This window comes from Ictidomys tridecemlineatus, chromosome 10, assembly GCF_052094955.1.
Source record: "Ictidomys tridecemlineatus isolate mIctTri1 chromosome 10, mIctTri1.hap1, whole genome shotgun sequence".
NCBI classification, from domain to species: Eukaryota; Metazoa; Chordata; class Mammalia; order Rodentia; family Sciuridae; genus Ictidomys; species Ictidomys tridecemlineatus.
Genome location: NC_135486.1, coordinates 135463911 through 135479384, shown reverse-complemented (window position 1 = coordinate 135479384; position 15474 = coordinate 135463911). Strand labels below are relative to the sequence as shown.

The 15474-nt window shown below is 51.1% G+C and overlaps 1 protein-coding gene across 4 annotated transcripts in view; it reads left to right on the top strand.

The window, feature by feature from the left end:
• Window positions 1-15474, top strand: part of Snx29 (sorting nexin 29) — a 375232-nt gene that overhangs the window by 70718 nt on the left and 289040 nt on the right. For all 4 annotated transcript variants that reach the window (XM_078024349.1, XM_078024351.1, XM_078024350.1 and 1 more), the window contains 2 exons: window positions 2058-2133; window positions 4331-4413. In XM_078024349.1, coding sequence (XP_077880475.1) covers window positions 2058-2133; window positions 4331-4413 — 159 coding nt within the window. The remainder of the gene's footprint in view (window positions 1-2057; window positions 2134-4330; window positions 4414-15474) is intronic.

Below are 15474 nucleotides of genomic sequence, written 5' to 3'. Positions count from 1 at the left end.
GGTGCCAACAACGTTGCTCAGCCTTGTGATCTTTGATACTAGTGGGGACATCTCGCCGGGTCTCAGCTGAAGTCCCAGAGAGGGCCGGTGTGGTGGGCCTGGCTCGTGTCCGCAGGCCAGACCCCAGAAGCCTTGCCTCTTCAGCTCCTCTGTCCAGGTGGCCCGAGGGGGTTGCCTTGTCATTGCTGGACTGTGTGAGACGGGTGGGGGCTTGGAAGCTCGAGGGGGCCCAGGGGTATCCAGGGCCATGGGAGAGTTCTGATGTTTACTCACAGCCTCCGACATGGAGCTCCTCAGCCTCTGATCCCCGCTCAGTCCTTGTTACAAGCTGTTAAATGCTGGCTGTGGGCACCCAGGGCAGCAGGCTCTGCCCCTCCAGCCTGTGAGACAGGGGAGCTAATGGCTGGTGCTTTGGGGCCTTGCGATTTGCTATTCACGTTGGGATCGGATCTTCCAGAGCCCAGCATTCTAGGCTTTCCATGGATAAATGCCTCCAGGATCCTCAAGAGAAGGTCCCCACTGTCCCCCAGCACATCTCCTGTAGTCTCTTGGCAGACCCAGAGGGTCCATCTTGTCACTCTTAAGGGGACCCCAAGTTCCATCTTATCTTGATGGTGCTTATCAGAGGTGATGTGTAGGAGCCAGTGTACCAGTGTTTAACCTTGTAGGCTGTGACAGCCTGTGGGGAGCATTGCAGGGAAGACCCATGGTGACTGAAGGTGCTGGATCAGGGCTGGGGACTGGTTACCTGCTGCCAAGTTGCATCAGTCCCTCTGCGTGGTTTCTGTGTCTATGGGAGGCACCTGGGCCAGGTGGTCTCGGGCTCGGCCTGCCAGGGTAGGCTCTTTGGGTAGGCTCTGCTAACATTTTTCTGAGACTCTACTTTTGCCCAATGTCTGACTAGTGTCCCTCAGGTTGATGGTGACATTAATACATTCTTCCTCATTCTGGCCAGGGGCCATTCTGCCCTTTACTATGACTTCCCAGTGGACAGCTTCTTGCCTCAAGGGATTTCTCAGTCCTCTTTGAAAATGTTGCCTCCTTTGTAGTCACTGTATTGGGAGTAATTAGAGAAAAGGGGAGTGGGGGGGGGGCAAGAAGGAAGCTGGGCCTGGCCGGGAGGGGGTGTTTTTAGTAGCTAAGTCTTGGGAGGGAGGAGGGGACGTGCTATGAGTACCCTTGTGAATCTTGCAGGAGGCAGCTCTGCGGTGGAGGGGACTACCTGTCCTGGGTTAGGGGCAATTCAGAGAGGGGAGACCAGCCCAGGGTCTCATCATGGGACCTTGAGCAGGTGGAGGGCTGGGCATGCCTGTGACTTAAAATGGGGCAAGGTGAGTTTACCTGTAAGTCATGGGAAGTCCGACTCCAGCAGCCCAGGCTAAGCAGACGTGATGGTGCAGAGGAGGCTGTGTTGCTCTTTTTGTCCCTCTCGGGTGCAGAGCTAGTTTCATGATGGGTGTTGACAATGAGGAGTTGCTCTAATGAGCAAGGGTTCCCTTGGGTGATATGGATCTTAATGTCACCATCCAGCCTGGGGCTCATGGGTTTTTACCCTTTCCTGCAAAGAGGCTTGTGCGGGGACTCATGCATTTATGAAAATCGGTAACATGAGATGTTTATCACCTCACTTCTTTGGGAATGTGCTCCTGAATGCAACGTACACAGGGTTAAGTGGCTTTTGGAGAAAGCTAGATGATTAGACTTTGCTGCCCTCTGCTGTCTGTCTCAAGTCCTGACAGGCAGGAGAAGGTTTGTCCTACAGAAAGCTTTTTTAAAAAAATTACTCCGATTCTGGGGTTGGCCCTGAATATGGACTTCATGCACAATTCCACTTGCTGTAAGATCAAAAATCACAGGTTAAGTGGGAGATATGGTCTTCCATCAGCAGCTGATGCCAAGTCATAAAAATGCCTGGGAAAATGGAGTGGGTAGCAGATTAAGATCCAGTGTGCGGTGAGTAAGAACTTGTAAGTCAGCTTACGTAGCAGATGAAGGAATGACAAGAAGAGGGAATTGGAATAAACACCTTATCTCCTCTCTGTGATGTCTTTACCCAGATCCCCCCCTGGGAAGCCTGGAGAACGGAACAGGACCTGAGGACCACATTCTCCCAGAGCCTGGGCTTCGGTACAGGTTAATATTAAGAAACCAGGTTGCCTTGTGTATTAATGTATTATTCACAATTTGGCATTTTATTCTTTTTTATAGTACCAGGAGCTGAATCCAGGGGTGCTCTACCTCTGGGCTATATCCCTGTTCTTATTATATTTGAGATGGGGTCTTGTCAAGTTGCTGAGGCTGGCCTCGAACTTGGGATCAACCTGCCTCAGCCTCCCTAGTTGCTGGGATAACAGGCATGTGCCACTGTGCCTGGCTGGCATTTTATTCTTTTTTTAAGAGGAACCTGCTAGAGTTATATGCAAGGCCTTACTTCACACTTCTGCTCAGGGGTAGTCTTACATCTCACAGTGTGCCCTTGCCAAGAGGCTTAGATCATCTGTCCCCACAGAGTCACTGCAGGAGACTGCACAGTGGTCAAACTTTATTTGCATACCTCCTGTCCTTCTTATACTTTTTGAGCTATATCTGAGTACTTCCTGTCATTTTCTTAATCTAAATACTAATACTTGGTAATATTTAACAGTCTAGTGTTACGTTTAAGTCCCTTGGATGCCATGTAATATTTAAGTACACCACCTACAGTGCAAAAGGGTTTCCTTTTTTTCTTTCCTCTCAAATTGAAGAATCTCAAGGGGGACCTGAGTTGCCAGGTTATTGGCTGTTTGGTGACAGTAGAGGTAGATGGCAAGGTTTCCCAATGCGCCCACTGTCCTTGCTGCTCTTACTCCAACGTTTCGCCGGACCCTTACAAAAGTAAGAGACCACAAGAGACTGTCTTATGCAACAGCAGAAGGGTGGGTTTATTTGGAGACCAGCATGCTGGGGCCCGAGCCCTCTATAGCAAAGAGAGATAGAGCCCTGAGAACAGCTTGAGCAGAGCTTATATACTTTCCCTGGAGAGGGCAGGGAGAGAAGTTACATTTTGTAGTTTGGCAGTTGGGGACAGCTCATTCTGGGAACAAGATTAGCAAACAGTTCTTGAGATTTCAACAGTGTTTTGTTAAGCATATAGAGAAACGGAATGACAAGTACCTATTTTATTAACCTTTCACTTTCACTACTTTTTTTTTTTTCCTGTGATTTTAGTTTGGTGTCTCAGGGACGTATCCACCTGCATTTCCAACGCTGTCTTCAGGGTGGGCTTCTTGTCTGCTGCCCCCAAACCAGACCTGGTGCCTCTGTCAAACCCAGAATAGGCAGGATTCCAAAAGTGACACTACCTGGAGCAGGCTAGTACATGGGGTGCCAGGTCAAAGGACAGCTTCACAGACCCTTCCAGGGCTCAGTTCTTTATCCTGTTTATTTTTAGAAAATTTGCAGAATGCTCCAATGAATGAAAAATGACTCTTTAACCCAACTCCATGGCGTGGTCGATGCTTTGGTGCTTTCCCTCTGTGTGTGTGCGCGTGTGTGAGCATGTGTGCGCAGGTGTGTGTATAAGCACTACATGTGGCCCTGCTATTTTCACAAAAGCTGGTTGTATTATTTTTTCACATTACAAAGAGCTGGCCCTCATTATTTGCAGGGATTCTGTTCCGTGGAGTTTTTGTGAAGGTTCCGTTGTTGCTTGGCGGGGAGGTGCTGGGTTGGTTATCTGAGACTTTGTCACAACATTTTTCTTGGTTGGTCAATATGTCTGGCTTTGCCTCTGCCTGTTTAAAGACGGCTTGTTGAGTGTCTGGTGTTGACTGTCGCACTGAGCTCGTGGTCAGTGGCAGATGGCTTCTGCCTGGATGGAGCTCTCTCGCACGTTGCCCCCTGAGGCACGTGGCAGCCTCTTGCTGTAGACTCATGAGGCAGCCATGTACCTGGGGACCCCTATAAACAGAAAATCGTCTGGAAGCCCTACTTAGATGTGGAAAATCTAGGACTAAGGAGACTATGGAAAGGACACTTGTCTACAGTTGCGAGAGTTGAAATGAGAAGGCACCTTGCTTGTCCTCAGCTGGGGACTCCATTGTTTTGCTCATGAGCAACTTGTGAAAGTATTCTGTGAGCATTGATTTTGGGGGCTACAAATACACTTCATGAGTAGATTAGTTGACAGATATGGAGTCTGCAAATAACAGGATTGACTGATTTCTGATGGCTGCCTTCTGTTCCTCCCGCTAGAGAACCCCAATAAGCGACCACCTGCTTGTGTTTTGAGCAGGGAGGTTGGGCATTTTAAGTGGCTGAGTGTAACTTCCTTCTCCCTCCTTTTCCCCAGTGTGGACGCCAGCCCTCCAGCCCAAGGAAGTCCTCTGAGCAGCCTCTTGCCTTCTGCGTCGGTGCCAGAATCCATGACGATTAGTAAGTACTCCTCCCGCTGCCACCACCCGTACTGGGCTGGCTGTGGGTCTGTGCATCACTGAAGAGTCTTTGCGCTTACTCCTACATGACTGAGGATGTGGCCGGCTGTGAACTTGAGGTGTGGTGCATGGTTGCAGGCTTTGGACCTCTGGGTAACCTGTGAGGCTGGGGTGTGTGCATCCTCTTGGGACATGCCTTGGGTGGAGTGGCACTGAGGTGGATGGGAAACTTCTGTGGCTCAGTTTCAGGGTTTGCTTCCTGTCAGGTGGTCAGCAGCAGAGGAGAAGTCTAGGCTCCTTTTTGTGCTCCAGAGGAGTCAGGTTTATCAGTGAAGAAGATGCAGCCTCTCCAAACAGGGAGAAATGTTCTTAATGATCAGACTTAAACTATCTCCGTCTTTACTATCTTAAGCAGAGAAAGCATTAGAGAGCAAGAGTGGGTTTGACTGGCTTTATATAACACACATAAATCAACATGGCTGACAAGTTAGAGATGCCAATCTGAGGCAGCCAGGCTGGGACTGGTGCATGGCTCTATGGTCATTAGAAACCAGGGCTCCTCCTATCTTGCCTTATAGGGCAAAAGGAGCTGTTTTAGTTCCAGCCATCTCATTCTCATCCCAGGAAGTAGGAAGGAGGATGGGGAAAGGAGAGGCTTTCTTTGGACCCTAAATTCTATATGTGGAAACAAACTTGGATCCAGTACAAATTATAGCTTTTTTTGGTTAATCGGCATCCGACTGAAATTGTATTTCCTTCAATTATGAAAGTAGCAGCAGGCCTTAGGAACTGTAGCTGCAGTGGCAGAGTGAGTGCCTTGGTCGTCGATCGAAGTCATAGGCACCTTTTAACAGCTAGGGCATGACGACATCTTGGTGTCATTTTCACTTTGAAATGTGGTAGTTCCTCAATGTGATAATGTGGGAACATGCATATGACTGTCACTTGAATGTTGTACATGTGGGTCATTCTCTTTCAACTTAAGCAGTTCCTTTGTAGTTGTTTGTTTTGTGAGTTTTTAAAGATTGTTTATTCTCTGCAAGGAAGCCCACGGGCTACCCTAGACAATGGAATAGGCCCCATGGTACATGACAGCAGAAGCCCCCAGCTGTGGGAACCCACCCCAGAAGATGCGCACAGAATCACATTCATGTCTTGGGCCAACGGTATTCCCTTAGGCTCCCCTGGCTGCAAAGGAGGAAACCTGCTCTCCCCCATGAGTCCCCCTCTAGGGAAGGAGGATGGAGTTTCAGAGGTATCCAGTGTTCAGTTTCAAGAAACGGGAAGTGGGTAGGTGCTCTGAGGTTGCTGTGGGAATGTGTGGCTCATCCTCAGGTTTGAATTCAGCTGGCCTGGGTTCTAATGGAGGCCCTCTCCCACTGTTGATGGAGGTGGAGGCTCCGGCTTCTTTTTCTGCTTGGGTCTGTGGCACTTCCACGAGGGGCACACGTCTCAGACTTCATACGGCCAGGAAGGTCTGCAGCTTCCAGAGACCAGCGGTGGATGAACAGAGCAAGAAAGCCCATATGGACCCTGTCTGGGGGCCAGCCTGTTGGAGCTGCTGCTTGGGGAAAGGGACCCACTAGAAGAGATGGGAGTTGAGGCAGACATCCAGGTCCTGCCACCAGGCAGCCGGTCAAGAGCGGCTGGAAAGCCACAGCCTTGGTGCCGGCGATGGTGCCTGAACTTGATTAAGGGACATGGTGAAGCTTGGGTGCGGGAGTTTTTGGAAAGGTCCTGCTGTTGGTGATATTCCTGGAGTCGTCTCTGAGGCCTGTACGAAAGCAAGAAGGGAAGACAGATCAAGAACGTTGGTGAAAACCCAGCAGTCGTGAGATACTTTTTTGTGTGTGTGTGTGTGTGTGTGTGTGTGCTGGGGATTGAACCAGGGCCTTGGGCATGCAAGGCAAACACTTGGCCAACTGAGCCATATCCCCAGCCCTGTGATACACTTTTTTTATGCCAGAAAAGGGGGACAGGCAGCCAAGGCAGCGCCAGGAGGGTGTGGGCGATGCCTGGTGCCAGACTTGCACGTTTCCCAGAAGTCGTAAAAAGGTGGACAAGGATACGGGGGATCCAGGGCCTGCTTAGCTTAGTTCCATGCCTGCCGCTGGCACCACTACCTGTCCTGATGGGATACAGGTGTGTGCCACTGCACCTGGCTGTATACACATTGTCTAAAGGGCCTGTGGCTCCTGGGAAGTCCCGCTCTCAGGGAAGCAGGGTTCCCCGTTGGCTGCTTTTGGGGCTAAGATGGGTCCCGGGGCCACCTCAGCTGCACCTGAGTGAGGTGCCACCAGCCCAGCTTGTGCGTCTTCACTCAGGCTGTTCCTCTGAACACTCCAGCGAGGCCCTCGGCAGGGATGTAAATTCTCTTGTTTTTATTCATATCATTTTCTAGAAACTAAACCTATTTTATTATAATCTTGGGCAGGTAGAGACATTTCCAGAATTTACGAGTTAACTGTCTGAAGAAAATGTTGGCATATCCACTTGTGACCCCAGATGCTTGGTTCTAGTGTGGCCTGTGATGACCACTGAGAGGTTGGCCGGGTGGAGTTCTGTTTTCTGTGGCAGCTGGACATTCAGGAAGTCACCAGACAGTGACACTGTTGTCCATGATGTGTGCTTGTCAGCCCAGGTGAGGGCTCCTGATTCTTGGAAATTTGGAGTGGAGGGAGGTGTTTTTTTTTTTTTTTTAAATTTTTATTTTTTACTTGGACACAATATCTTTATTTATATGTGGTGCTGAGGATCAAACCCTGGGCCTTGCATGTGCTAGGCGAGCGCTGTACTGCTGAGTCACAACCCCAGCCCCTGGAGGTGGTTTTGATTTGGGATCCCCTATCCTGTCCCCGCCTGCTGTGTCATCTGAGGAGAGCGGAAGGGTGGAGCTACATACTTTACTGTTGGCCAGCTTGGGTTGCTAACAAAGGACCCCAGACTGCTTCAATAATAGAAGTTGATTTTCTCATAGTTCTGGAGGCTGGAACGCCAAGATCAGTGTCAGCAGAGCTGGTTTCTGGCAAGGTCTTCCTGCTTGGCTTGCTGACAGCCTCCATCTCCCTGTGTCCACGTACCTGGCCTTTCCTCTGCGATTTTGTGTGTGTACCCCTCTCTCCCTTCTTATAAGGATGCCGGTCTCATGGGATCAGGATCTTACCCTTGTGACCTCATTTAACTTGAATTACTTCCATAGAGACCAGCTCTAATAAAGACAGAGTTGACATCTTGGAAGGGTATGGGGAGGTGGGAAGACCTGCTGTCCCTGTGCATAGCTGCCCTGCCATCTGGTGGACAGGAAGAGGCTGAGGACAACGCGGTGGTTTCAGTGTCTTGCCCTCAATCCTGAACATTTCAGGGAAGGTATTTCAGTTGCTTTCAGGGCTGTGGAAACTGCAGAGGGTACCCTCTTAGCTGTAAGTCACTCTGCCCGTTGCTGCCTCTCTACCTCCAGGGCACCCTCCTCTAGCACCCAGGGAAATGCTGAGTGACAACTCGGCTGTCCCAGGTAGTGGTGCCAGCAGTGGGCCAGGAGCCTGCCACACACTTGGTCTCCCCACTGGCGTCTCCGTGGCGCAGAAGGTGTTGCAGCGCTCGGCGTGCGTCATCGAGGTGGCCTAGGGAGTCTCGCTGCCTCACATCATTTTTAACTATGTAGGTAATAAATGGTGGCTGATATTATCCAAGTCTTTTAAACTCTCCCTCCCCTCCCCTTCTATTTCAAAAGCCTTTGTCTTGTGGGAGCAAAGTATGACCTTAATTTCAGTGGGTAAATAGAAAAGTAGTTTGATTGATAGGTTGAAATTGGAGCAAAAGAGTCCTATATATTTTTTAAAATATTTATTTCTTAGTTGCACACAATACCTTTATTTCACTTATTTATCTTTATGTGGTGCTGAGGATCGAACCCAAGGTCTCGCATGTGCAAGGCGAGCACTCTACCGCTAAGCCCCAGCCCAAGTCCTATATTTTTGAAATGAACTTAAACATAAGAAATCTGTTGTAACCCTGTAATGCCTTTTAAAATACCTAGGACTTTTTCTAAACCGTCTTGGAATTGGTAGAAAATAGCTTTCCACTTCATATAAACTTTCTGCAGATCCCCAATTTTTTGGGGGGCTACTGGGGAATGAATTTGGACACTCAACCACTGAGCCACATCCCCAGCCCTATTTTGTATTTTAGAGATGGGGTCTCAGTTGCTTAAGGCCTTGTTGTTGCTGAGGCTGTCTTTGAACTTGCCATCCTCCTGTCTCAGCCTCCCGAGCCACTGGGATTACAGGCATTCACCACCGTGGCTCTGGCAGACCTCAGATTTTATGATGATGAAAATTTCATTTTCTATTTTCCAGTTTCATTTAACTTTGTATTCTCGTAAACTTGTGGCAACAATGTTTCAACAAAGTTTTAGGTTAAATAGCCCTGGGGGTCATCAGCTGGGGGTCTAGGATGGTGCAAATGGGGAGTTGGAGGCAAGAGAACCATTGTGAACCATGGTGATGGAGACAGAATGGCCCAGGGTGGGGCCATCAGAGTAACTAATGTCTGTTTTATTGTGATCAGCAGGCTTTAGTAATGAGCAGTGTCACTGATGCATGATGTGGCTGGTGGGGCTGGCATGAGAGGGCTGCTGGGTGGTGGGGAGTGGGGATGATGGGTGGTACTGGTCAGAGGGTAAGTGGTACTGGTCAGATGGTAAGGCAGGGGTGTATGCAGATGCATCTGACGTTTCCTCTTGCTTTATACCAACCCCCAGGAGCAGGCACCACTTGCTCAGCTGAAACAGGTGCTAAATACAGTGCTTGAGGTCTCACTGGAGCCAGCGGTGTCTGCTCTCCCAGGCTAACCGGCCACCTCATCATGCTGGTAGCTCCACCACTGCCTTCAGCGGTGCCCTTGGAGGAGGAGACGCTGGCAGCTGGCTTGCCACCTGCTACTAGTGCTGAGGGGCCCAGTCCCCTTGGAGCTGCCGTGCTGTTTGCCTGCCTGCTCCCACTTGGCGTGGCCATCTGGTCGGTGTGCCTGGAAAGGGCCATGCCAGACAAACGGGCCTTACCAGGTCCTAAGTCACAGCGCCTCAGCTTGGGCTCTTCAGCGCACCGCATGGTGACACCATTGGTTCCAGCCAAAAGCTGGATGTTGAGAGGCGAGTGTCGTGGCCTCTCAAATCACCTGCAGAAAGGCTGTGGCCAGACCAGTTGTGTGAGAGTCCCGTGGGTGCTACGTGTCTCCAGAGGGAGGTGCTGTCAGGTGTCCCCACTAAGCCGCACAGGGTACTTTGAGGGCATGAGGGCTGCCTTGTGCTAGTGATGTCGCAGGCCCTGTTTCCACTTGTTCTTATGAAACTTCAGCCCTCACCCCCACCCCCACTCCTTCATTTACACAGGAAGTCTTGGCTCAGGGCTTCAGGAAGTTACCAGTGGTCACAGTGTGGATAGGGCAGAATGAGGAATGGCACTTAGAATTTTCAGGGGAGTGCTTTTCTTGATTTGGGGGGGGAGAGAACATTTTTTTTTTAATTCTCCTCTTCCACTCTTCTTTAGGTCCTTAGTTGTGCTCGGGACCTATCCGAGTGCAGTACTTGGAGTGTGGCACGCTCTGCTCATTGTGGCTTGTGTGTTAGAGCTGGGAGGCGAGGCCCTGCCCTCAGAGGCCCCCAGGCCAGAGGGGAAGACCAAGGGCAGTGAAGCTAACAGACGCATGGACTTGTTCTTGGGCATCAAAGCAAGTGCCTGTAAAGGCCGAGGGTGGGACGAATTGTCAGGAAAGGGCGTTCTCAGCTGATGGCAGAGTGAAGTCCCACAGGGTGAGGCCACTTGACCCCTTCTGGCGGCATGTGGTTACAGTGGAAGTGCCCTGGACAGAGGCGGGAGGGGAGGGCGGAGAAAGAGGGTGCTGGAGAGGTGCCCAGTCAGAGTGCATCCGGGTGCAGGGAAGGCTGCGGGGCTTCCCGCTTCCTCTTGTTGGGAGCAGGCCCCAAAGCCTGCACGGGGCGTGAACACCCAGCCTCTCATTCCTTCAGTCCCTCCTGCCCTTCCCATGGCCTCTCTGGCACAGGACATGGCCCCAGGGGCTCTCTGGGGCCATGTAGATATGCTCATTCCCACCCTAGCATGGTGGCCCAGCACCCCGATGCAGAGGTATGCTCGGTACTTCAGGAGGAAGCCTCCCCGGTGGGCAGCTTGCTTCAGGCCTGGCTCCGGTCCTTCCTCGCTGGATTTTTAAATTTTTCTTAGAGAGTAGATGGACCCTGATTCTTAATCGTAAACGAGGACACCTACATTGGCTTATTGGCCAGGGCTGGCATGTGAAGGTGCTAGGCCTGCTTGTGAAGCCAGGCACTCCTTGGGATTGCAGCCTCCTCAGCTATCTAGAAGCTTCCACAGATGGTGACTTTCATGGCTGCAGCTCTTCAGAGTTGGGTCGTTGCCCAGGAAGGCCGAGGCCAGGCTGGCAGTGAGAAGGGGATCTGTGCAGATCTGTTGTGTGTCACCTGCGGACTTATTGTCCAAACTCATCCCCAGTGTGAGGTGTGGTAAGCGGGACCTTTGAGGGATGGTTAGGCCCTGAGAGGGGGAGCCTTTGTAAAAGGTGCCCTTACAAAAGGAACTCCAGAGTGCTAGCTCTAGTCCCCTCTGATACGAGGACACAGAAGATGCCTTCTGTGTGCCAGGAAGTTGGACTTCACTAGACGCTAGATCTGCTAGTGCCTTGACCAGGGACTTCCAGCCTCCAGAACCATGATGTCTCCAGGCACCAGCCCAGCATCGTGGCAGGCTGAGGTGCTCCTCAGAGGCCTGCCTTCCCTGGTCACATCTGGAAGCACACCCGCCATTACCCTCCTCAGGATACTCCATTTTGCTTTCTTTCTTTTTTCTTTTTATATTTTTTTTTTAGTTGTAGCTGGACACAATACCTTTATTTACTCTTATGTGGTGTTGAGAATCAAACCCAGGACCTCGCATGTGCTAGGTGTGTGCTTTTCTGCTGAGCCACAACCCTAGCTCCTCCACTTTGTTTTTCCATGGCTTATGACTTTGGGTTTTGTGGCATGAAAGCCTGCTCCCACCTTTATTTTCTGGGTCCCCCCCACTGGAGCACTTGTCCTTTGAAGACGGGTGCCTGGCCTGTTCACCATTTCCCTGGCATCCCAAATCCTGGTCATCTCCCAGGAAGTACCTGTGTGGAGGGAAGGGCCTGGGGATTGCTCTGGTTCCCGCAGGCAGGAGAGATGAAATGTCCTGTAAGAGTGGGTCGAGGCCGAGTTCCCGAGAGCAGGCAGGCTGCTGCTGTGGTCACTGTTCTCCTGGCTGGCATGCGAGTACCTGTGATCTAGGGAGTGAAGGGCTGGGGGTTGTCACCCCACCCCATAGCAGGGAGGGCAGCTGGTTGTGTGGGAGGAGCGCTGGCCTGGGAATCGGGGCAAGTTGGTTTCCATGCTGGCTCCAACGATGACGTGCCGTTGACGCCTCTGCCTCGGCTTCCCCCATGGTGAGGTGGAGGCTGCCCGTGGGGATTCCTTGCAGTTCCTGTCTGCTCTGGGGAAGGAGTCATGGTGTTCATATTCTCATTTACAGTGAGGAAAAGCCATGCTGGAGAAGTCGGGATGCTTCTAGTGACTGCCTGGCCAACCTAGGCTGCGTCGGCGTGGAACTGGCAGGGTGGCATTGGTGGGAGCTCTCGGCCTCCCGTGGAGGGTTTTGAAAGCTGCCGTTCTATAGAGTAGGGAAGGGGAAGCCATGTCCTCCATTATGGAGGGCAGAGGTCTCCCTCAGTCTTAATTCTGAGTGATGGACAGTCCTTACGTCACCATGGCCAAGCTCACATCACCAGAGCTGCTGGAGGCTCAGGTGTGCAAATCCTTCCTGGCTTTTACATATCAGTACTTTTGTAGTACCTGGATATTGGTGATCATGAATGAGCTGGGTTGAGGGGCAGCCTGTTGGGGTGGGTAGAACCCTGGGGCCAGGGCAACCATGATACAGCTGTTCAAGAGCTGTTGATCTTGGGAAAGTGCCTTAACTTCCCTGAACTCAATTTCCTAGCCATGAAATGGAGGAAACGATCCTTCTGTGGGATCCATTGCAGGTATGGGAGGTATCTTGTTAGAGGCTGGATTATACTGCATCTTGGGAACTTATAGGAAGCCAGTAGCTAGGGTAGAGTCTTGGGTCTCTTGCAGTTCTGTGCAAAGTTGCATTTGTGTATTTGCTCACAGGTGGATTCTCCTGGGAGTTTTTTGCACTCATGGCTTTCCCTCAAAGAGTTGTAGACCCAAATCCTGCTGGATAAGCACAAATGTTGCTCAAGATACCTTTGTGGGGGAGGAAGGGTGGAAGAGGTGCTCCGGGTGCGGCAGTTGCACCATGTCTCTGGCAGACTTGAAGCCATGGTCTCCCACGGTGCTAAAACCAGCCAGGCTGGTGGCTTTTATCTGCATTCCTCCAGGTACTTGAAGTAAGACCTCAGCAAGTTCTCTGTGCCTCCGTGCTCCCATCTGGAAAATGGGGCTAATGAAAGTCCCCATCTGTGGAGCCACATGTGGGTCATGAAGGTTAAATGAACCTATATATATATTATATATATAATATATATATATATATATAAAACACCCAGATGGAGTTGATTAGATAAGAACAACGACAAAAATCAAAGAGTGAATAGAAGGTTTAATGCTCACTAACTGGCAGGTACAGTATAATTATTAACACTCTAAAGAGTATGTTGCTGGCTCGTGGCCTTGACAGCAGCATTTGGGCTTGCACGTGGACAGACCTGCTAAAGCTGATCCTTCTGCAGGGGCCCCTCAGGGTCCTTTCCTGGTGTCCACTCCATCCTCCTCCCTCTACTCTAGAGGAAATTAGATACTATTTCAGTGAGGCTGGTGCCCCGGGGACCAGGAACAATGATCAGATAGGATATGGTTTTTAATGGGGGTGATTCCTTACCCCCAAGGGATGCTTGGCAATTTCTGGAGATGTTGTTGGTTATCGTGGATGGGCGGAGGGTGCCTGGCATCTAGTGGTTGGAGGCCAGGAGTGCTGCTAAACTTCCTGCAGTGCACAGATGGCCCCCACCAGAGTGAGCTGGTCCCAAGTGACAGGAGTGCCAGGGTTGAGAGACCCTGAGATAGCAGGTGGTGGAAGCATGGAGCTGTTTTCTGGAATTATACCTTGTTTGAGATGCCCTTTTTTTGTTTTCTTTTTTTTTTTTTTTTTTGATTACTTGCCTACTGTGTGGCTCAGGGAAGGAAACTCGGGGGAAAAATGAACCTAGTTGAAAGACTAGATCCCAGGAGTATTTGTTCTTGGGTGTGCACTTGGGAGCTGTTCAGTTCTGTTACCCTTGCAATGAAAATGATTTAGGGGGCCTGTAAGTGCGTAAAAATGCACACCTATAGAAGGCTCTGCAATCCCAGGTCAGATCCCGACCTGACGGCTGCAGAAACGTGTTCCGCCTTCAGCACGTGCGCCTTCACTGTGCCGTCTCTCACTACTTTATTACAGTATAAACTCCCAGAAAATTCATTCAGTAGATTTGTATTGGTACCTACATCAGCTTCATATCCCTTCACCCTTTTAACAGCCGAGTTATTCTATTCTTGGATTAATTTCTTTGTTACATGATTACTTAGAAGCTGAGTTGGGATAAAGTGGCCCCATCCTTCCTGCTGGTGGCTGGTGAGCAGCACGCAGCCACCAGGGGGAGCTGTGGCCTTTTCTTTGCGGTCCTCAGCTGCGTTTTCCCTTCTGCAGCCTTGTGTTGCCATCTCAAGTTTTATGTCCCATGCTGGTGCCTGGTTTCAATGGGGAGGTGGGTTGGTGCTGGTGAGGGGGCAGTGGTCTTTCTTGGGAGAAAGGCGTCAAGCGCATAGAGCACCCTGCTGCGCCATCAGCAGGGTGCAGCCACACTTTGCTTTCAAAGGGGAGGTGTGGGTGTCTGGCCCTGTTTTAGAAGGGGACGCACAGCTAATTGGAAAACATTCCTACTTTGTCATGGCTTTTTATCGGACGTGATTGATTAGGCTTGGGGGTTTGTTTGGTGTTTTCCTTTTTGTGGCAAGAGTGACAGGTAGTGGAGCCAGGCGAGCTGGGTAATTGGCTCCATTGTTCCCTTCGAGGTCTCACTTCTCATGTCCAGCCAGGGCCAGCAGGCAGGATCAGCACCCTCCCTCCAGCTGCCTTGGAGTGGCCCTTTCCCTCCCCTGGCTATTATTGGAAGGGACTCTGAATACCAGCGAGGCTGGCTGGCTGGTCGCCTGGCAACGCGGTTCCACACATTCCGCAGCTGGAGAGCTGAAGTCCCTGAGTGCCGCTGATTTGGAGGGAGGTGACAGGGCCCAGCAGCTGACTGCTTGACTGAGGGTTTGATGAATTTTTGTATGAGCTGGTGGGCCACTCGAGCCCTGTGCGTCTTAGGCGCAAGGGGTGGCTGGGCGATGCCGCCCATGACCCTCGTGGCAACTTTTTCAGTTCTGCCCGCTAGACCTCCATTGACTGTCCTAGGAATTGGAAGTTTCCAGTTGGATTTGAGACACGTCTGTCACCTTCATGATTTGAAGCACACAGCACCTGTCACAGCCTGGGCGGTGTCATAGGTGCCGAGGAGCCCCCACTCTGCTGCTTGAGCTCTGGGCCTCTGCTCCCCGGCACTGGGAGGCAGAGGGACTGTGGTGAGGACGTGCTCCCTATGCAGACCTTAGTGCTCGTCCTGAGGATGCTGCCCCAGAGCCTGTAATCTAGTGGAAGGTATGCTGTCGGTAGAGCAGTGGACAACTGTATGGGAAGAAGGGGTCAACCATTGAGTCGGGTGGAGTGACACGTTCTTTGTTATATGTGGGCACCAAATGACTTCCTCAGGGCCTTCTGCCACATCCCACTCAGGAGATTGAGGCCCTGAGGTCCTTCTGTGCCACACTCTGCTCCAGACCTGGAGCTGCAAAGACCTCTCACCCAGTGCTGGGTACTCCTGTCACTCGTGCCCATTCTCTCCATGGAATGGGAGGGAAGAACAACAGTCCTGGGGGTGAATATGATAAGGCTGGGACAGCCAAGGTGGA